The sequence below is a fragment of the Mobula hypostoma genome, chromosome 2, assembly GCF_963921235.1.
Source record: "Mobula hypostoma chromosome 2, sMobHyp1.1, whole genome shotgun sequence".
Taxonomy (NCBI): Eukaryota; Metazoa; Chordata; class Chondrichthyes; order Myliobatiformes; family Myliobatidae; genus Mobula; species Mobula hypostoma.
In genome coordinates this window covers 139,794,792-139,817,183 of record NC_086098.1, presented here as the reverse complement: position 1 = coordinate 139,817,183, position 22,392 = coordinate 139,794,792, and the positions used below count along the sequence as shown (strand labels likewise).

Sequence of the window (22,392 nt, the reverse complement as noted above, 5' to 3'; positions counted from 1 at the left end):
GACAATCAGCAGTGGTGCACCTCAAGGACGCATGCTTAGCCCACTGCTTTACTTAATCTTCACCCATAACCTGCGTAGCTAGGCATAGCTCAAACACTGTCTATAAATTTGCCAATGACACAACAGCTGTTGGCAGAATGTCAGATGGTGACAAGGAGGCAGGTAGGAGCGAGCTAGGTCAGCTGGTCGAGTGGTGCTGCAACAACAACAACATTGCACTTAATGTCGGTAAGACCAAGGAATTGATTGTGGACTTCAGGAAGGGAAGTCAAGGGAACACACACACACCAGTCCTCATCCAGGGATCATCAATGGAATGGGTGAGCAGTTTCAACTTCCTATGTGTCAACATCTCTGACTATCTATTCTGGGCCCAACATATTGATGCAATTCCAAAGAAGGCACCACAGTGCCGATGTTTCATTAGGAGCTTGAGAAAACTTGGTAGGTCACCAAGGACGCTCGCAAATTTATACAAATGGACCGTGGAGAGCATTCTAACTGGTTGCAAAGCCATCTGGTGTGGAGGGGCCACTGCACAGGATCAGCTGCAGAAGGTGGAAAACTCAGCCAGCTCCATCATGGACATTGGCCTTCCCAGCATCAAGGACATCTTCAAAAGGCGATGTCTCAAAAAGGTGGCATCCATCATTAAGGACCCCCATCACCCAGGACATGCCCTCTTCTCATTGCTACCATCAGGGAGGATGTACAGGAGCCTGAAAACACACACTCAACATTTCCGGAACAGTATATCTTCGCCTCTGCCATCAGCTTTCAGAACGGACAATGAACCCATATACACTACTTTTTCTCTCTTTTTGCACTACGTATTTAATTAATTGTTTATATACATTTATTGTGATATATAGTTTTTATAATTATGTATTGCTATAATTGCTATCTACTGTCCCTGCAAAACAACAAATTTCGTAACATAGCAGTGATATTAAATCTGATTCTCAATAATCATCTGTGATCTAGTCCCCATTTTAATGCCACATGAATTGGTCCTTTTTGTAAATTTGATTTAAATTCCTGAGTCCAAACTTGTAATTAACAATGACTGCTGTAATTACTGTAATTAAAGGCTGAATGTGGAAATTACAGATGGAAATGAGCGTTCAGCTCTGGCCTGTGCTGGAGGATGTGGTTCAGGTGAAGTTGCCACCTGCGTACAGCTGCTCACCGCATCAGCTCACTCTTTCCTCACGCATTACCAAACGAACTTCCAACCATATCTGTAACCATGGCGGTTGCCCGAATCACATCCCGTGAGAGCAGCTTGCCATGTTTCAATTGCTCTCTGGGTAAAGAAGTCCATGAGACCGTGTAGGTTGGAAGGTGTTCTGAGGGCAGGGGCTAAGTGTGGGAGGATGCTGCGAAGAATAATGTCGTGGGATGAGGAGAAGGTGAGAAGGCCATAGTTGCACAGTGATAATTTTATGTAGGCAGTTTCTAATGCACACACAGAGCTGGGAACTTGGCTTGGCCCTGCATTTCTCTCTCAGCTGAAGATGATGTCTGACATCATCTTGTAGTTCAGTGGTTCTCAGTGTGGGCCATATGGCTCACCAAGGAGCCTTGCCAGATTTCGTAGGGGCCACAAGGAAAAAGCAACAAGAAACTGGAGGCTGCAGGAGTTTCTGAATGGACTGTGAGAAGTTTATTGTTTTAATGAAATATTACAGAAACATAAAAAAGAAATGAATATATGTAATTTAATTGGAACCTTCAATGAAGTGATTGGAACAATATGCTAGATGATGCAAATGAGGCAGGTAAACAGCTTAGACTATGCGTGTGTATGTGTGTGGGGGTGGCGGGAGGAGTGCGGCATGTCAATCGTTACCTCTGCTCCTGCCAGACCATGAGCAAATTACCATTCACACCCTGCTGGGTGACCCACTGAGCCCTGCTCCACATGCGCTCACAGATCACTGATTATGCAGTGAGCAGATGGGCGAGACCCAACAGGACACCTACCCTGCTATGTGCTCCACCAGCAAGTGATTCTGATTAGTTTGATATAGATAATTACAGTCCAGGTTAGCAGGGATCCACCCAGATCTAGTTCCAACTGAAAGACTGCCAGACGATCCCAAGTTTCCTATCTCAAAACCCTCATCAGAAGGGGATTAATATGGAAAGCCTGGCATGGGCTGTGTTGTAGTAATTGAATTAAAACAGTCATGAATATCACGAACAAACTGAAGATTGGGCAGGGCTGTCTGCAACAAGGCCAGTCAGCGAGTATGCAGCAGGAGGCTGGTTCCGTTTGCCTTCCGCTGACCTGTGCATGTTATAATACATATAAAATATGTGATATGAAGGCTGCAGTTATGCGGTAGGGTCACTTGGCAGAAATAGCTGAACTGCAGAGAGGTGAGAACACATCACTGCATCACCATCTCATGTCCAATAAATCCCTGATACTTATACTTTTTATATGCACCTATAGCACTCTATTTAACATATATTAATATCTATAACATAAATATTTACTGTATGTTAGAATAATTAATACAGTTAACCAAAAAAAAAACTTTAGCAACTTGCAGAGACTATGGAGGGTGAGGGCCACAGAGGTAAATGAAAGTCACAAGTGGGCCACACGCAGAAAAAGGTTGGGAACCATGACTGTAGCAAAGACAGCACAGAATGAAGGGTGAATGCACCCACCTCCAGAGGCGACTCATGGTGTACAACACAAAGAGGACTTCAGCTTTCAACGTAGCTTCCTTCTGATACTTTTATTTTAACCATACTGGGCCACAGGCCACATCTAACTAAGCACAAAGGCAAAATATGTTGCTATACACAAACAAATGGAGAAATCAAAAATCAAAGTTCCACCGAGGCTGTAAAACACAGACTTTACCAAAGGTCGGGCAGCATCTGTAGTGAGATAGGAGGTGACCTATCATCAAAACAAATCTACCAGCAACAATATGATTTCCCTCCTCTGCTCGTGTGTTTTTAATCTGGCTGTATTTTTTAAACTAGAAAAAGCAAGCACCAGCAATAGCTGGGCACTTGCCACAGATAAATGCGTGGGGACGATTGTGCTGTTAATGTAAAGCCAAAGATCAAAAAAACTGCTGGCCGACCTGCAGGGGAAGACTGGAGAAGACTGCATGTTTAATCTGTTTTCTGTTCCTCAGGAGCCGAGGCGTCAGAAGAGTGGTTCACCAGTAGATTTCAGTGACGAGGATGTGGGTGCTGTCAATCTTAACAAGTGTGCCAATACGTCGTCAAAAAAGAACAGAGATGAAGGGTGAGAAATATTCTCAAAACCAGCTATTTTATTCTCTTTAAATACTTACGAAGGTTGTATGAGGTGGAGTTGGTAATGGAAAGACCTCCAGTGAAATGCTCTCTTCCATGTTTAATGTACGTGTACACATGTTGCTTTTAAGGAAGTGCTTCCTGAGGTCATCTCTGGTCCTTTGGGTGATCACTTTAAATGTGTCCCCGGGTGCTGAACTTGCAACTAATTTGCTATGTCACCCCTTTCCATAATTTTGAATGCTGCTGTCTTGTTGGTATCTGTGACTTAATAATGCGTCTGTTTTCAGACTACTAGCCATGTATTGCAGAGGGATAGAATCTGTGACTCCTTCACAGAATATAAAGCATTTGCAGCCAAAGTGATATAATAACTATTAATAACGCACTTATACACTTTAAAATATAACTCAGTTCTTCAAAAAAAGTATTCCTCTATTCATTTTGAGTAAACTTTTAACTTGGATAATCTATTTACAAAGGAACCAACTGTTACTCATCATCCATTTTAAATCAGAATCAGGTTTATTATCACCGGCACGTGACGTGAAATTTGTTAACTTAGCAGCAGCAGTTCAATGCAATACATAATCTAGCAGAGAGAGAAAAATTAATAATAAATAAGTAAATCAATTACGTATATTGAATAGATTTTTAAAAATGTGCAAAAACAGAAATACTGTATATTAAGAAAAGTGAGGCAGTAAGACCAGGTTCCCATTTCAACACTAACTGGGAATGCACAGCTGCCTTCCACATACTGGACTCAAACAGTCATCACAGAGCAATGTCCTGGTGTTTGAAGATTAAGATTCAATTTTCACCTTACTCTGCCTCAGAAAGACAGTCAACACAGTCAGAGATCCCTCCCACTCTCCTCCCCTCCCCCCCCCACCCCCCACCCCCAATATTGAGTAGTAGATATCACTTAGTCTGCCTCAGGAAGACAGCCAACACAGTCGGAGATCCCCCCCGCCACTCTTCTCCCCACCTCCCCACTATTGAGTAGTAGACACACAAGCTTGAGATCATACACCACCACCTCAAGGACGGTTCAGTCCTGGGATTATAAAACTTTTATCAGACCTCTTGTACAATGAAGATGCACCCTTCATCTCTCAATCATGGCCCTTTTTTTAAAATTGGTCTACCTGCACTGCACTCTCTCTGTACCTATTATACTTATTTTGGTACAATCTCAAAGTGCTTATTTATGGAATAATCTGTTTGCATTGCAGGTAAACAAGGGTTTTCACTCTCTTAGTATGGGACAATACTAAACCAATTATGAATTGACTTGGAATTTTATATTCACCACCACCAGGATAGGTTCTATTCCTAGAGCTCTGTGTCTTAATACATGGCTTACATTGTGCTTATTTCCGCCACTTTGAAAGGTTTGTGTATACAAAGTCTGGCAGAGCTTGGGAGAAGAAAGTCTCTGACGCAGGGTTTCAACCTAAGACATTTACATTCAGAATCAGGTTTAATATCACGGCCACATTTTGTGAGATTTATTGTTTTACAGCAGCAGTACATTGCAATACCTAATAATTAAAAAATATATAAATTACGATAAAAATAAATAGGTAGTGCAAATAGAAGGGGGTGGGGGGAAAACATGGTAAGGTAATGTTAGTGGCTTCATTGTCCATTCAGAAATCTGATGGTGGAGAGGAAGAAGCTGAAAGGTTGAGTGTGGGTCTTCAGGCTCCTGTACCACTGGCTTGATGGTAGCAATGAGAAAAGGGCATGTCTTGAGTAATGAGGGTCCATAATGATGGATGCTGACTTTTTGAGGCATTGCCTTTTGAAGATGTCCTTGAGACTGGGGAAGCCATTGCCCATGGTGGAACTGGTTGAGTTTACCACCTTCTGCAGCTTTTTCTGATCCCGTGCAGCGGCCCCTCCATACCAGACAGTGATGCAACCACCGTGAATGCGCTGTTTAAAAACTTGCGAGAGTCGTTGGCGACCTACCAAGTCGCCTCAAACTCCTAGTGAAATATAGTCGCTGTTGAGCCGCCTTTGTAATTGCCTCAATATCTTAGGCCCAGGATAGATCTTCAGAGATGCTGACACGCAGGAACTTGAAAGTGCTCACCCTTTCCGCAACTGATCCCTCAGTGAGGACTGGGGTGTGTTCCCTCGACTTCCCCTAACAATTCCTTAGTCTTACTGATGTTGAGTGCAAAGTTGTTCTGACACCACTGAACCAGCTGATCTATCTCATGCCTGTATGCCTCCTTGCCACCATCTGAAATTCCGCCAACAATAGTTGTGTTGTCGGCAAATTTAGATGTTTTTGTCGATGTTCTTCCCCCTACCCATGGAAGTTGTTTGACCTGCTGAGTTCCTCCAGCAGATTATTTGTTACTTTTGGTGTGCCTCTCTCCCTCGACACCTTAAAAGTCTGTACCTTATCCTTCCTGAAACTCTTCACTTTTTTCTACATTACATTTCAACTGCAGTTTGACTGATAATTTCACCCATCTGTCAATAACTCCCTGCAGTCTACTATTTTATTTAACACATTTCTGAGTTATGTGTCATCTGAAAATTTTTGAATAATGCCCAGTATTCCTGAGCCCACACCATTTAGACTCAATCCTCCCACCTTCAACTCCTTCACTTAAAAATGGAGGTGTTACCATGGGGGGTTTTGCCCGGGCTAGTGCCAAAGGAGTTATAAACCATCACTTAGTGCAGTTTGTGTTGACTTTTGGTGAAAATGGCAATAGTTCCTGCAGAATAACTGCAGTGCCGGAAGTTAAGTAGCTGCCGGTGAGAACTTCCTGGACAATAAAGACCATTCCTGGGTGATGAACATCCGATTCACTGACTCACTATTTTTGAGCTCCCATGTTATTAAATTCAAGAGTCCAATGTATGTATATACATTTGTTTGTACAAACAGATGAACTAATTTCCTCTCTTTTCATAATTACTCTTTCATATCAGTCTTTGACGCTATTCATTACAATACTGTGGAGGTATGGTTAATATATATGTCTTGTTTTCTGACTTACGGTTGAAGTTGACTTAAGGATGCTTATAGAAAGGAGCCCCCTTTGTTACCCAAGGATAACCCATAGTGCAAATACAATTAGGTGAATCAGGAGAAAGAACTGGCAGAGCATCATGGGAGAAACAGAACATCGCCAACAGTGGATGGGCTGTTGGAGACCTCTGTACATAGGCAATCTCCTCCCACCCCCTGCCCCTCTACCCTCCCACCTCCCCTTTACCCCTCCACTCTCTCAAATTATTATATAGTTTACAAATATCTAAATATCTGAGTGTAAGAAACCTTGTAACTTTGACAGCTGACAAACTAGCTTTGCTACAAGTCAATGTTGTTATGAACTTCTTGGGGACAGGACATCTTCAGTGTGTTGTTGGAGTCCCTGCTTCTGCTTAGGGTCTCCTACCGCAACCTCTTAGTACTGGTAGTGGAAGGGTTAGGACATGCATTGAGCAAAATGTTCAAAGTAAATGCTATTATCAAAATAATTGTATGTCATCATATACAACCCTGAGATTCATTTTCCCGCAGGCATACTTGGCAAATCTATAGAATAGTAACTATAACAGGATCAATGAAAGATCAGTGAGAGTGCAGAAGACGACAAACTGCAAATGCAAATATAAATAAATAGCAATAAATAACGAGAATATGAAATAACAAGATAAAGAGTCCTAAAAGTGAGATCATTGGTTGTGGGAACATCTCAATGGATGGGCAAGTGAGTGTAGTTATCCCCTTTGTTCAAGAACCTGATGATTGAGGTGTAGTTACTGCTCTTGAACCTTCTACCTGATGGCAGCAGTGAGAAAGGAACATGGCCTGAGTGGTGGGGATCTCTGCTGATGGATGCTGTTTTCCTACAACAGTATTTCATGTATATGTGCTCAATGGTTGGGAGGGCTTTACCTATAATGTACTGAGCCGAATCCACCACCTTTTGTAGGATTTTCTGTTCTAAGGCATTGGTGTTTTCATACCAGGCTGTGATGCAGCCAGTCAATACACTCTCCACTGCACAGCGATAGAAGTTTGTCAAGGTCTTAGATGTTATGCCAAATCTCCCCAGACTCCTAAGGAAGTGGAGGTGCTACCATGCTTTCTTCGCAATTGCACTTGTGTTGGAAATATGTGCAATGATCGTTTGCAGTAGCCACTGGAGGCGTGGTTGGAAATATCTCATTTTTTCTAATCCTCTTCTTGCTCAGTTATAACCACAGCAGAGCCATGCAGCTGCTGGGACTGGACGAGGGGAGTGAAGAGAATGGAAAAGACCCTGTGATGACACAGGGGGCCTACCTGTCCCTCCTCTTCCTACGCCACCTGAGGATCCGCGAGCTTCAGGTAACGGGACTGCCACGCTCACATTTTTTGTGCGGCACTCAGCGTTTTCAGGTGTCAAACCGCACTTCTCTGCTCTGCATCATTTTGTTGGTGCACTTCGCGCAGAACTCCAGAAAACAAATGAAGTTAGGGAACTGCCGATGCTGGAACCTGGAGCAGAAAGTAAATAGAAAAGGAACTCTGTGGGTTGAGCAGGATCTGTGGAGGCAAAGGGACGGCTGTTGTTTTGGGTTGAGACCCTGCATGGTTTGGACCTGAAAGCTCGACCGCCCCCCTGCTGGCCCAGCAGTTTGTTTCTGCAGCAAACAATAGATTCGATGTTTCTGATCCTTACAGAGAAACTAAAACTTAATATGGAATCCTTCATTGGGTCACTTCTTTCAGTAGCTTATTGCATTAACTTATGTTGGATTGCAGGTATTTTCTCTTATTTTATTCAGATTTCCAACCCTGTTCATTTGTTTTCTACTGTTCAAATTGGCTGATTGGCCGTTAGCTTGCAAGTGATTAATTCATAAACACGTGATTCCACAGATGCTGAAAATTTTAAGCAACACACACACACACACACACACACACACAAAGTGCAGGAGGAGCTCAGCAAGTCGGACAGCATCTACAGACAGGAATGGACAGTCAACGGTTTGGGCTGGGACCCTTCATCGGGATTTCAGAAAGAATCAGAAGCCTGGGAAAGGGGAAGGTGTACAAGATGGCATGCAATAGGTGAAATCAGATTAATTGGGAGGGTGGGATGAAGTGAGAAGCTGGGAGATGATAGGTGGAAGAGGTAAAGGGCTGAAGAAGAAAGAATCTGATAGGAGAGGACAGTGGACCATGGGAGAAAGGTGGAGGGGCACCAGAAGGACGGGATGAGCAGGTAAGGAGAAGAGTAGAGGTGAGATGGGAACTATAAGGGGGAATAGAAGAAGAGAAAAGAGTGGGGGGGGGGGAGAAATTACCAGAAGTTAAAGATGTTGCTTCTCCGAACTGAGTGTGACCTCATCATAGCAGTAGAGGAGGCCATGGACCGACATGTTGGAATGAAAAGTCCGGCTCTGAGGCTCACAAGGGAAGAGGGGAGAAGAGGAGACTGGTGGTGATGGGATTTTCAATGTTATGGGAATAGTCAGGAGATTCTGTAGACATGAATGAGACTGTTGGATGGCTTGTTGCCTCCTTCCTCCCCCAGGGTCAGTAACATCTCAGAATGGGTCCACAGCATTTTTAAAGGGGAGGGTGAACAGTCAGAAATTATTGTACGAATCGATGCCAATGTCATTGGTAGGAAAAGGGAAGAGGTCCTGAACAGAGAATATAGGGCACTAGGGATCAAACTGAATTGCCGCCTGTGCCATGCAGCAGTGAGGGTAAAGATAGGAAGATTCGGCAGATGAATGTGTTTCTGTAGAATTGGTGCAGGGGATATGTTTTCAGGCTTGTGGATTACTGAGACCTCTTTTGGGGAGGTATGACCTATAGAAAAGGGGCAGGTTATGTCCGAACAGGGGGTGGGGGTGCAAAGGGGCAATATCCTTGTAGGAGTTTACTAGAGCTGTTGGAGAGAGTTTAAACCAGTTTGGCAAGGGAATGGAAACAATGGTGACAGGTCAGAGTATGGAGTAGTTGGTTTAAAGGTGGATGCAGCAGCAGAAGAGTCCATGAGGAAGAATAGGCAGTCGATAAGGCCTATTTGCAGTCATTTGGATGGGTTGCCTATTACAATGCAGGAGCAAGGGTGATGAATTCAGATCATGGGTCAGCACATGGAACTGCAATGTTGTGGCCATTTCAGAGACTTGGCTGTCACAAGGAGAGGAATGGCTGCTGGATGTTCCAGGGTTTAGACGTTTCTAAAGGAATAGGGAGAAAGAAGAGGTGGCGGAGCATCATTGCTAATCAGCGATATTATCACAGCTGCAGAAAGGGAGAATGTCCTGGAGGGGTCATCTACTGAGTCAGTATGAGTGGAAGTCAGAAACAGGAAGAGAGCAACCACCTTATTAGGAGCATCCTACAGAATCCCCATCCCACAATAGCAACAGAGACAGCAGATTGGGAGGGAGATTTTGAAAAGATACAAAAATAACATCCCTAATATTGACTGTCACCTCCTTAATGCAAAAGGATTAAATGGAGTGAAATTTGTTAGGTGTGCCCAGGACAGATTCCTGACCCAATATGTAGACAGAGCGACTAGAGGAGAAGTTGTACTGGATTTGTACTAGGCAATGAACCTGGTTAGGTGACAGATCTCTCTGTGCATGAGCATGTTGGAGACAGTGACCACAATTTCCTGACCTTTATCTTAGCACTGGACAGGGATTAGAGCAGATGGTATAGGAACGTATTTAATTTGGAGAGACACAAATTATGATGCTATTAGGCAGGAACTTGGGAGCATAAACTGGAAAAGGATGTACTCGGGGCAATTCACAACAGAATTGTAGAGGTTGTTTAAAGAGAACCCACTTCCATTGGGTTCTAGATAAGCTTGCCTTTTAAGGCAGGGAAAGGATGGTAGAGTGAAGGAAGGAACCATGGTTGACTAGAGATGGGGAACATCTCAATAGGAAGAAAGCCTAGGAAGGTTTAGGAAGCAAGGATCAGACAGGGATCTAGAGTTACAAGGTGGCCAGAAAGGAGCTAAAGAATAAACTTAGGAGAGCTAGAAGGAGGCATGAAAAGGCCTTGGCAAGTAGGATTAAGGAAAAAACACAAAGCATTCAACTTGTATGTGAAGAACAAGATGATGACTAGAGTGAGGGTAGGACTCATCACAGATAAAAGAGGAAGCATATGCCTGGAGTCAGAGGAGGTAGGGAAGGCCCTGAATAAATATCTTACTTCAGTGTTCGCTGAGTGAGAGGGACATTGACAAATGAATGGACAGTGTTAAACAGGCTGATATGTTGGAACATGTCAGCAATAAGATAGAGAATGTGCTGGAAATTTGAAAAACATTAGGATAGATAAATTCCTCAGGATGGGATCTACCCCAGGTTATCATGGGAAGTGAGGGAAGAGATTGCTGCACACTTGCTGATGATCTTTGCAACCTCCCAGTTCTCAGGAGCAGTACCAGAGGACTGGAAGTTGGCAAATGTTATTCCTTAGTTCAGGGAAGGGAGAAGAGATAACCCTTGGAATTATAGAGCAGTGAACCTTGCATCAGTGGTGAGCAAATTAGTGAAGAATGTTCTTACAGACAGGACTTATGAGGTCAGCATGGCAACCAGCATTGGGAGGAGCATGTCAAGCCTCATGAGCCTGATTGAATTCTTTGAGAAGGGACAAAACAAATTGATGAAGGTAGAGCAGTGATGTGGTGTATATGGATCTTAGTAAGATATTTGAAAAGGTTCCCCATGGTCAGCTCATTCAGAAAGTCAGGAGATCTGGGATTCAGGGGAATCTAGCTGTGTGAATTCGGAGTCAGCTTGTTCACAGAAGGCAGAGAGGATGGTAATAGATGGAGCATATTCTGCCTGGAAGTCAGTGGCTACTGGTGTTCCACGGGGATCTGTTCTGGGACCCTTGCTCTTTGTGATTTTTATAAATGAGACGAGGAAGTGGAAGGGTGGGTTAGTAAGTTTGCAGATAGCATGAAAGTCGGTGGTGTTGCAGGTAGCACAGAAGGTTGTTATAGGTCACAACGGGACATTTGACAGGATGCAGGGCTGGGCTGAGAAGTAGCAAATGGAGTTCAGTTCAGAAAAGTGTGAAGTGATTCACTTTGGAAGGTCAAATTTGAAGGCAGAATAATAGTTTAATGACAAGAATCTTAGCAGTGTGAAGGAACGGGAGAATTTTGGGGTCCATGTCCATTGATTCCTCAAAGCTGCTGCACAAGATGGATAGGGTGGTTAAGAAAGCATATCGTATTTTGACCTTCATTAGCTGGGGGATTGAATTCAAGAACCATGAGGTAATGCTGCAGCTCTATAAAACTCTGTGTAGACCACACTTATAATATTGTGTTCAGTTCTGGTCACCTCACTATAGGAATGAAGTGAAAGTTTTAGAGAGGGTACAGAGCAGAATTACCAGGAAGCTGCCTGGATTATAGGGTATACATTAACAAGATCAATTGAGCAAACTAGGACATTTCTCTTTGGAGCAGAGGAGGATGAGAGGCGACTCTTTAGAGATGTACAAGATAAGAGGCATAGACTGAGTGGACAGTTAGAGACCTTTTCCCAGGGCAGAAATAGCTAATTTTTGGGAGCATAATTTTAAGGTGAATGGAGCAAGGTATAGAGGGGATGTCAGAGGTAAGTTTATTTACCCAGACAGTGGTAGGTGTGTGGAAAACCCTCCCAGAGATGGTAGTAGAACAAGGTGCATTAGGAACATTTAAGACACTCTTAAATAGGCACATGGATGATAGAAAAATGGAGGTTTATGTTGGAGACTAGATGTGGATCCTTCTCCCTTAATTTCCAGTCACAGTGAAAGGCCTCAGCCTGACACATCGACTACTTATTCCTCTCTACAGATTCTTGCCTGACTTTGAGTTCCTCCAGCATTTTGTGTGCTATGTAAGCTGTAAATCTTATTAATCCATATTAAATGTAAACTCATGGTGATAAAGTTTGTTTGTGGTTCTCTGTTTGCAGCGAATCTGTTTAGGAACACTGAACTACTTCAGATCGATCGAACGAACCCTGACTATCAATGTAACCGGCTTAACCCTGAATCGGGGCAAACCGGTGTGCACAGCAGAGGACACGAGCCGGATCAGTGCAGCGAAGGGTGGCTCAGGTGTGACAGATGGCATAGGTTCACATGGTTACTTACACAACACACCTGCAGACTACAAGGTACTTACTGTAAGAGCATCTGCCAGCAATCCACTTTAAACAGCAGGCAGGCAGCTTCATTGAAGGGATTTCAGCATCTTGAAGCTTGACAGTGAGAAGTTTACAGGCCAAAAGAAGCTATTCGTCCCCTCCAGCCTGTTTAATTTAGTCCCTCCTCCCTCATTTCATCGCTTTACTTTATTTCCAGTAACTGCAAAGCCTCCAAAACCTTTAATGGATGGTGCTTTGTAGCATTGTGCAGGGAAGATACTGTGCCTTGACAGCTGGTGAGTCATTCAGAGGGAGGGAATGCAGTGATCGGTGGGAGGAAAGAGAAGCAGGAGCTCTCGATGAAGTAGTCAGTTCCATCGATTTGTGGGTGAGAGCTTTTTGTTTACTGTGTGGGCTAGATTAAGTGTAGCTTTTAAAAAAATACATATATATATGGGGTTCCTAAATGTTTTTTTAATATAAATAAATATATATATATATATATATTTATATTTAAAAAAAGACATTTAGGAACCCCTTTTAGACTGGATATCATCCCTTAAGTGGAACAGGTCAAAAGCTTTAAGTTCTTCGGGGTCAATATCACAAATGACCTGACTTGGTCCAACCAAACAGAGTCCACTGCCAAGAAGGCCCACCAGCGCCTTTACTTCCTGAGAAAACTAAAGAAATTTGGCCTGTCCCCTAAAACCCTCAGTAATTTTTATAGACGCACCGTAGAAAGCATTCTTCTAGGGTGCATCACAACCTGGTATGGTTGTCCTGTCCAAGACCGGAAGAAGCTGCGGAAGATCGTGAACACGGCGCAGCACATCACACAAACCAATCTTCCGTCCGTGGACTCACTTTACACCACACGCTGTCGGAGCAGTGCTGCCAGGATAATCAAGGACACGACCCACCCAGCCAACACACTTTTCGTCCCTCTTCCCTCCGGGAGACGGTTCAGGAGCTTGAAGACTCGTACGGCCAGATTTGGGAACAGCTTCTTTCCAACTGTGATAAGACTGCTGAACGGATCCTGACCTGGATCTGGGCCGTACCCTCCAAATATCTGGACCTGCCTCTCAGTTTTTTTGCACTACCTTACTTCCCATTTTTCTATTTTCTATTTATGATCTATAATTTAAATTTTTAATATTTACTAATTTTAACTATTTTCAATATTTTAAATATTTAATATTTGTAATCCAGGGAGTGTGAAGCGCAGACTCAAATATCGCTGTGATGATTGTACGTTCTAATACCAATTGTTTGGCGGCTATAAAGCATAAAGTGTAAAGCTTGTCTGCTGTGACCAGACAAGGTTTGGAAATGGGGAAGGGGTATTTATTTAAAATAAAGAAAATCGTCGCACAAGAAGGCACAGTACCCTGCATCTGCTGTCACTATCACCTATAGTGATTCTGCAGACATGGGCCAGGTGTGACTCCACTTGATGGTGCTAATTCCCAAGTTCTGAAAGTTTCCTGTTGAATCTACAAATGTATGAATGAGTAATTGACAACTGGTTTCTGGCCCGGGAGGTGGGACTGTTGTAATTATCCCTTCGGCTGGAGGGCAGGGTCCCTGAATTAACAGGCACCAAAGATGCTTACTAATTGAAGGTGGGGTATGTTGGTGACAGGCCCAATTCCCATTTAGAAAGGCTGGGTAATAAAATGGACGAATTGACGGTGCTTGTCAGGAGTCAGAGAACATTTCAGAGCCATGTTACCATGGCTAGAACACTGCCCAACTTCATGCAGTATGTGAGCTGTACAACCAGAGGGGAGAGGACTCTGGATTTGATGTACGCTAACGTTAAGGATGCATACAGCTCCTCTCCCCTCCCCCCACTGGGAAGGTCAGATCACAACCTGGTGCATCTAAAACCCTGCTACGTGCCTCTGGTGAAGAGTAAACCTGCAACCTCGAGGACAGTGAGGAAATGGTCGGAGGAGGCTTATGAGGCGCTCCAGGGTTGTTTTGAGGTGACAGACTGGCAGACACTCTGTGAGCCACATGGAGAGGATATTGATGGGCTCACAGAGTGCATCACTGATTACATCAACTTCTGTGTGGACTGCAATGTTCCAACAAGAACTGTCCTTTGTTATTCAAGTAACAAGCTATGGGTGACAAAGGACATTAAGGACATCCTGAACACTAAAAAGAGGGCATTTAGAGATGGAAATAGGGAGGAGCTGAGGGCAATACAGAGGGAACTGAAAGCCAGGATCAGGGAGGCTAAAGACAGGTACAGGAGGAAGCTTGAGTGGAAACTCCAGCAGAGCAACATGAGAGAGGTCTGGAGTGGGATGAGGACCATCACTGGGTTCCGGCAAACTAGCAACAGAGGAGCTGAAGGCAGTGTGGACAGGGCCAACGAACTTAACCTGTTCTTTAACAGATTTGACATTGTGGCCCCTGCCCATCCCCCACATGAGTCATCTGTTGTCTGCCCCCCAACCAACACGTATTCCACTCTCCCCTCCTACCCCTCCTCACAGTCCCCCACCCTGCTCTCATAACTATACCCCTTCCCCACACAAAACCACCACGGTGGGCTTCACAGCTGAACAGGTGAGAAGACAGCTGAAACGTCTCAACCCAAGCAAGGCTGCAGGACCGGATGGTGTCAGTACCAGGGTGCTCAAAGCCTGTGCCCCTCAGCTATGTGGAGTACTTCGCCATGTCTTCGACCTGAGCCTGAGGCTCCGGAGGGTTCCTGTGCTGTGAAAGACGTCCTGCTTCGTCCCTGTGCCAAAGACGCCGCGCCCCAGCGGCCTCAATGACTACAGACTGGTGGCACTGACCTCCGACATCATGAAGACCCTGGAGGGACTTGTTCTGGAGCCGCTCCGGCCTATGGTCAGGCCACACTTAGATCCCCTCCAGTTTGCTTACCAGCCCCGACTAGGAGTTGAGGATGCCATCATCTACCTGCTGAACTGTGTCTACGCCCACCTGGACAAGCCAGCGAGCACTGTGAGGGTCATGTCTTTTGACTTCTCCAGTGCGTTCAACACCATCCGCCCTGCTCTGCTGGGGGAGAAGCTGACAGCAATGCAGGTGGATGCTCCCCTGGTGTCATGGATTCTTGATTACCTGACTGGCAGACCACAGTACGTGTGCTTGCAACAGTGTGTATCCGACAGAGTGATCAACAACACTGGGGCTCCACAGGGGATTGTCTTGTCTCTCTTTCTCTTCACCGTTTACACCTCGGACTTCAACTACTGCACAGAGTCTTGTCATCTTCAGAAGTTTTCGGATGACTCTGCCATAGTTGGATGTATCAGCAAGGGAGATGAGGCTGAGTACAGGGCTATGGTAGGAAACTTTGTCACATGGTGTGAGCAGAATTATCTGCAGCTTAATGTGAAAAAGACTAAGGAGCTGGTGGTAGACCTGAGGAGAGCCAAGGTACCGGTGACCCCTGTTTCCATCCAGGGGGTCAGAGTGGACATGGTGGAGGATTACAAATACCTGGGGATACGAATTGACAATAAACTGGACTGGTCAAAGAACACTGAGGCTGTCTACAAGAAAGGTCAGAGCCGTCTCTATTTCCTGAGGAGACTGAGGTCCTTTAACATCTGCCGGACGATGCTGAGGATGTTCTACGAGTCTGTGGTGGCCAGTGCGATCATGTTTGTTGTTGTGTGCTGGGGCAGCAGGCTGAGGGTAGCAGACACCAACAGATTCAACAAACTCATTCATAAGGCCAGTGATGTTGTGGGGATGGAACTGGTCTCTCTCACGGTGGTGTCTGAAAAGGGGATGCTGTCCAAGTTACATGCCATTTTGGACAATGTCTTCCATCCACTACATAATGTATTGGTTGGGCACAGGAGTACATTCAGCCAGAGACTCATTCCACCGAGATGCAACACAGAGCATCATAAGAAGTCATTCCTGCCTGTGGCCATCAAACTTTACAACTCCTCCCTTGGAGGGTCAGGCACCCTGAGCCAATAGGCTGGTCCTGGACTTATTTGCTGGCATAATTTACATATTACTATTTGACTATTTATGATTTTATTACTACTTAATTATTTACGGTGCAACTATAACGAAAACCAATTTCCCCCAGGATCAATAAAGTATGACAATGACTATTGTTAAAATATTGAAAGAACCAGCTGGCATAAGACGAGCGGTATTGCTGTCAGGAGATTTCTGCAACATTCGTGGACCAGGGCCTTGGACAATTTTTTTTTGTGTGATTGTATTTTCCTTGTATGTGCTTGCTATCTTATCTGTTCCCTTTAGTGGGGGAGTCTAGGGCCAGAGGGAACCGCCTCAAAACAGAGGGAAGTCCATTTTGAACAGAGGTGAAGAGGAATTTGTTTAGTCAGATGGTGGTGAATCTGTGCAATTTGTTGCTATAGATGACTGTGGAGACCAGGTCACTAGAACATTTAAGGTGGAGGTGGATAGGTTCTTGATTAGTCAGGGCATGAAGGGCTGTGGGGAGAAGGCAGGAGAATGGGATTGAGAAGGAAATGGATGAAATGGCAGAGCAAACTCGATGGGCTGAATGGCTTAATTCTGCTTCTATTTCTTGTGGTCTTATATGTGCCTTGTGCTCTGTATGATGTTGGTTCTGTGTTTTGCATCTTGGTCCTGGAGTAAAGCTGTTTTGTTTGGCTGTATTCATGGGTATTCATGTGTGGTTGAATGATCATTAAACCTGAACTTCTCAGTTCGGTGAGTCAACCCTAACCAACAAAGACTGACTGTGGAAGCACAGCAGAAACATTGCCTTGGTTAGTAAGCTGTAACACAAGCAATGTAGGAAAGACCATTGAATTAAATAATTATGTTTTCCTCTGCTATAAATCATTGTGACAAGAACTCAAGTCCAGTTGTTGAGAAAATGCATGTATTATAGAATAGGTACCTTTTGTGTTCCAAGTTGTGCTGTTTTTTGTTATTAAAGAGCCTATTCCTCAGTTCATTTACCTGGCAGGTACATTTGATGTTAATGACAGTCATCTGACCCAATGTTCCCTCCAATTTGTAATGACCAGTGTGAGCAAAAATTTGTGCTGTGCAATTTTTTGCTCAGTGACAACAACATGTGCACACTGACTTTTATATAGAAAGATATTCATTTTAACAGCTAGCAAAACACTGTCAATAAGAACTTCAGTCTCTTGTGGGTTTGATCATTTTCACTCTTGTTCTTCTGCACTCTCACAAAACACACGTAGCAGGCCTGTAGCGGGTAATGAAGGATTTTCTAGCTGGAGCTATTGCAAACCACCCATATGTGATTTGCTTGCTAAATGAAGCTTTGAAAAGTCAAGTTTCCAGATATCACTCCACTTCTTGCCACTTGCAAATTCTCCAGCAACTTATGCATCGTGACAATACAAGCAGGGAACACCAGTTTTTGTATTATGCATAAATATTTCTCATAGCTGCACATTCCTGACCTCATGAATTTTTGATGTAAAAGTTTCTACTGTTTCATTAAGCCATTTTGCTTTAAATGAACTAGCAGTTCTTTTGCACTTCATGCCCTTTGTTTCTTTGGAATTCGACATAGTGAATCAATAATTCCTTCAATAAAAACAGTATAAATAAGCCAGTTCTAAAATATGCAGACAAATCATTGCAAACTCCATGTTGTCAACGCCATCCACATCAGAAACCGGAAAAGGAAATCTGATTGTGTATGATCGTGAGGTGTACTTAACATGCCAATGGGGTAGAGGGTGACAACCTGTTGTGCACAGTTTAAATTCTTTGGTCCGCTAGTAGCAAAAGATGTGTGTGGCGCACACCTTAGAGGGAACATTGATCTGACCAAAAAGTTAACTGTATTCTGTGTTATTTGAAATGACAGACAAGATTATACTTTTTGTAAGGAAGCCTGAAAAACAGTGTAGAAATCTGGTACAATTGATATTTTGTTATTAAAGACCCTATTCTCCATTTCAGCCAACCTTTCCACTTTCACTAACTCATCAATTCTTTTTTATTTCTTAAGTAATAATAAATTTCAACTTAATTCCTTAGAATTAGTTTTTCTCTTCTGCATTGCCAACTCTGTTCCATCGAACTATATATGTAAATTATAATCTACAATATGTAAATTATATAGATTGTAGGGCACACTAGTAAGCTTGTTCTCTGTGTGTTTATCCCATGAACAGCCAGAAGGTGGAAATATAAACCATCCTGTTGTTTGCTCATATTAATGATGAGGACATTTCTTAAATTTTCAAATTCTTGTCGGGAGCTTGATAAAGTGTATGGTAATCCTTTTGTCAATAGTGCCAATTAACCGCTCCAGAAACTTGCATTTGTGTGCTTGGCCACCTACTGCATCCATTAAAGAGCACGGTACTTTGGATTTAGAAGAAAGTTGGGGACATATACTTAAGATGAGAAATGAGAAGTGTTGGTAAATTATTATTTACTCTTTGTGATCACATTTATAGGTGGATCTCACCAAGTTTATGGAGTTCTCAGAAATCGAGAACCACGATGATTTCTATGTGAATGAGGACAGCTTCATTCATGTCCAGGATCAGAGAGGGTTTTATGTGATGTATGACGTGGCACTGAAGGATTTAAAAGAGTTGGAAACTCAGCTGCTGCTGCTTGCAACCCAATATATTGAGAAAGGTAAGGCAATAGCTTTTGGGATGGCACGGGTTGTGTAGTTAGCTTAATGCTATCACAGCGCTAGCGACCCAGCTTCACTTCCCGAGGCTGTCTGTACCTGCTACCTGTGACTGTATGAGTTTCCTATAGGTGCACCTGCTTCCTCCCACAATTTAGAGAATGGGCTAGTAGGATTATTAGTCATCTTGTAGGTTAATTGTAGGCTTGTTGGGCAGGTAGGGCCTGTTACTATGCTGTATCTCTTTTAAAAAAAAACTAAATCATCTTTTACATTCTCATGCTATAACATCTGCCACCCTGTCACTCATAAACTTAGGAAGCTGTTATGTTTGAGGAAGAGAGAGGAAGTGCTCAATCTGTTTATCTTACTCCAATGTAAGTCATGTAGATGTGTCATCTTGGAGTTTAAGTCTCCGGTCAGTTATTGATGGAAATTTCATATTTCTCTAAACTTAATGACAGAATCAGCCCATGAATCAAATTTGTTCCCACTGTCCGGAAACAATCTGCTGGAGGAACTCAGCAGGTTGAGCAGGATCTATGTGTACGGTGGGGGTGGAATTGACAATGTTTCGCCTCAAGGTCCTGGATCACTTCCTCTCCTCTCCCCCTTCCCTCCTCCACAGGTACTGCTCAACTCACTGAGCGCCTGCACTAGATTGATTGTTGCTCCTGGCTTACAGCATCTGCAGTCTTTTGTATCTCCTCCTAAAATACTCAAAAATATCTGCAGATGTACTGTGGAGAGCATTCTGACTGGCTGCACCCCTTCTGGTATGGTGGGGGTGCTACAGCACAGGATTGAAGTATACTGTGGAAACTCAGTCAGCTCCATCATGGGTGCTAGCCTCTGTGGTACAGCAGGTATCTTCAAGGAGCGGTGCCTCAAAAAGGCTGCGTCCATCACTAAGAGCCCCAACACCCAGCACATGGGCCTCTTCTCATTGTTACTATCAAGAAGGAGGTACAGACGCTTGAAGGCACACACTCAGTGATTCAGGAACAGCTTCTTCCCCTCAGCCATCTGATTCCTGAATGGACATTGAACCCATGAACATCACTTTTTTATTTCTGTTTTTGCACAACTTATTTAATTTAACCATTTGATATACTATACATATATATATTATAATTCAGTTTTTTCTATATTTATCATATATTGCATTGTACTGCTGCTGCAAAGTTAACAAACTTCATGACAAACCCCGATGATTCTGATTCATTCCCTGTGTCACCTAATATGTGAGAACTCACACACTTTCCAGTGTTGGCATCTTTTTTCTCACTCACGCAAAGAAAGCCAGTGCAGTTCATCGATGCATGAAGTAAAGATATTGCCCTGCTCCCTGGGATAATATTTGATTTGTCAGAACATTAAGGTGGAAGTGATGTAAATGTTGTCTTATATTATCAGATGGGACTCTGCTTGAGGATCTAACAGTTTTTCTTTCATTTAGGTATCACTGGGCAACGGAGTTCTTCCGATGCCATCTGTGAAAAGTTTATCTTGTACTTCCTTCCTGGGAGCATGTAGGTTTCCTCCGGCTGTTCCAGATCCCCTCCAAATTCCAAAGATGTACCAGTTGGTCATTACAGCTTGTCCTGTGATTAGGCCAGTGTTAATCCGTTGAGTGGCTGGGCGATGTGGCTCATTGAGACAGAAGGGCCTGTTCCGTGTGTGACTCTAAATAAACAAATAAAAATTTCAAATGTGATATTGTTACTCATTTGCTGTAAGTTACCGTGAGCTGAAACATCGCTCCATTTGTTACTTTTTAAAGGCCAGATAACTCCTCCTGCGGGAGGCACACCGTGTGGGCCGGTTGACCTTCCAGGCTGGGCTCGCCTCTCTCTCGATCGATTTGCAGTTTTGCTTGACCTGTGGAAGTGTGAAACAGCTTTTCAGGAGCACAAACGGCAGGTAACAGGATGCATACCATTCAGGTCTTCAATTAACTGATAGAAAAGATGAGACCAGAAGTTTATATACAAAAAAAATTAGCAAATCATCCTCTGTGATTTTTTTCTCAAAATATTGAGAAGTTGACATTGTGTAACCAACCAGAAGAAGGAAATGCAGAAATCGGAAATAAACACATCAATGCATGAAATATTATACCTCTCCTAAGTCATCACAAGCACTGAATATTTCTGAAGAGCTAACTCTGCTTGTCCATTTATAACTTAGTTGTTCAAACTCCAAACAAACAATAGAAGACATCCCTTAGTCTCATGAGACCATGGATTTGTGCCTTGGAAGGTTTCCAGGGCACAGGCCTGGGCAAGGTTGTATGGAAAACCGGCAGTTGCCCATGCTGCAAGTCTCCCCTCTCCACACCACCGACGTTGTCCAAGGGAAGGGCACTAGGGCCGATACAGCTTGGCACCGGTGTTGTCGCAGAGCAAAGTGTGGTTAAGTGCCTTGCTCAAAGACACAACACGCTGCCTCAGCTGAGGCTCGAACTAGCGACCTTCAGATCACTAGACCGACGCCTTAACCACTTGGCCAGGCGCCAACACACAGAAGACTGATAAACCCATCACAAGCTCCTGCACATGAGCAAACAATAAACTTGGTATACCGTGTGACTCGTTCATTTGTTATGTGCCATGTCATATGACGCGGGCGATCATGGTCTTTCCATGACCGTGGAAACCTTTGTATCTGGAGGAAACCCACGGGGAGAACACACAATCTCCTTACAGACAGTGGCAGGAATTGAACAGCAATCTTATATTTGGCTCTGTAAAATGATAGTGCTAACAGCTGAATTACGACATTGCTCCATTTAGAGTTTAGAAGAATGAGAGGTGATCTTATTGAAACACATGATATGACAAGATAGATGCTGAGATGTTTCTGCTAATGTGAGAGTCTTGAACGAGGGAATAAGGGTAGTCATTTAAAGTTAATGTGCATAGGAATTTCTTTTAGCTGAAGGTGGTGAATCTTTAGAATACACATAGAGACAAAATGCTGGAGGAACTCAGCAGGCCAGGCAGCATCTATGGAAAAACGTTCTGCTGGATGGTCTCAGCCCAAAACGTCAACTATACCCTTTTCCATAGATGCTGCCTGGCCTGCTGAGTTCCTCCTGCATTTTGTGTGTGTTGCTTGGATTTCCAGCATCTGCATATTTTCTCTTGTTTGGGATCTTTGGAATATTCTATTATGGAGATTAGTTCATGGGGGGGGTGGTATTCAAAGGAGAGGTAGGTTCACTTTTGAAGGAAAGAGAATTAAGATTCTGGTGAGCTGACACAGAAGGGGAGTCAAGGCCTTGGGAGGTTTATCCA

The 22,392-nt window shown here is 43.6% G+C and overlaps 1 protein-coding gene across 5 annotated transcripts in view; it reads left to right on the top strand.

Annotated features, from left to right (window-relative positions):
• si:ch73-242m19.1 (uncharacterized) overlaps nucleotides 1–22,392 on the top strand; it is a 182,325-nt gene that overhangs the window by 42,342 nt on the left and 117,591 nt on the right. For all 5 annotated transcript variants that reach the window (XR_010017039.1, XM_063040782.1, XM_063040783.1 and 2 more), the window contains 5 exons: nucleotides 3,165–3,277; nucleotides 7,522–7,657; nucleotides 12,277–12,480; nucleotides 18,909–19,095; nucleotides 20,877–21,016. Coding sequence is in view for 4 of the 5 variants with exons in the window: in XM_063040782.1 (XP_062896852.1) it covers nucleotides 3,165–3,277; nucleotides 7,522–7,657; nucleotides 12,277–12,480; nucleotides 18,909–19,095; nucleotides 20,877–21,016 (780 nt within the window). In the remaining variant the exon portion in view is untranslated. The remainder of the gene's footprint in view (nucleotides 1–3,164; nucleotides 3,278–7,521; nucleotides 7,658–12,276; nucleotides 12,481–18,908; nucleotides 19,096–20,876; nucleotides 21,017–22,392) is intronic.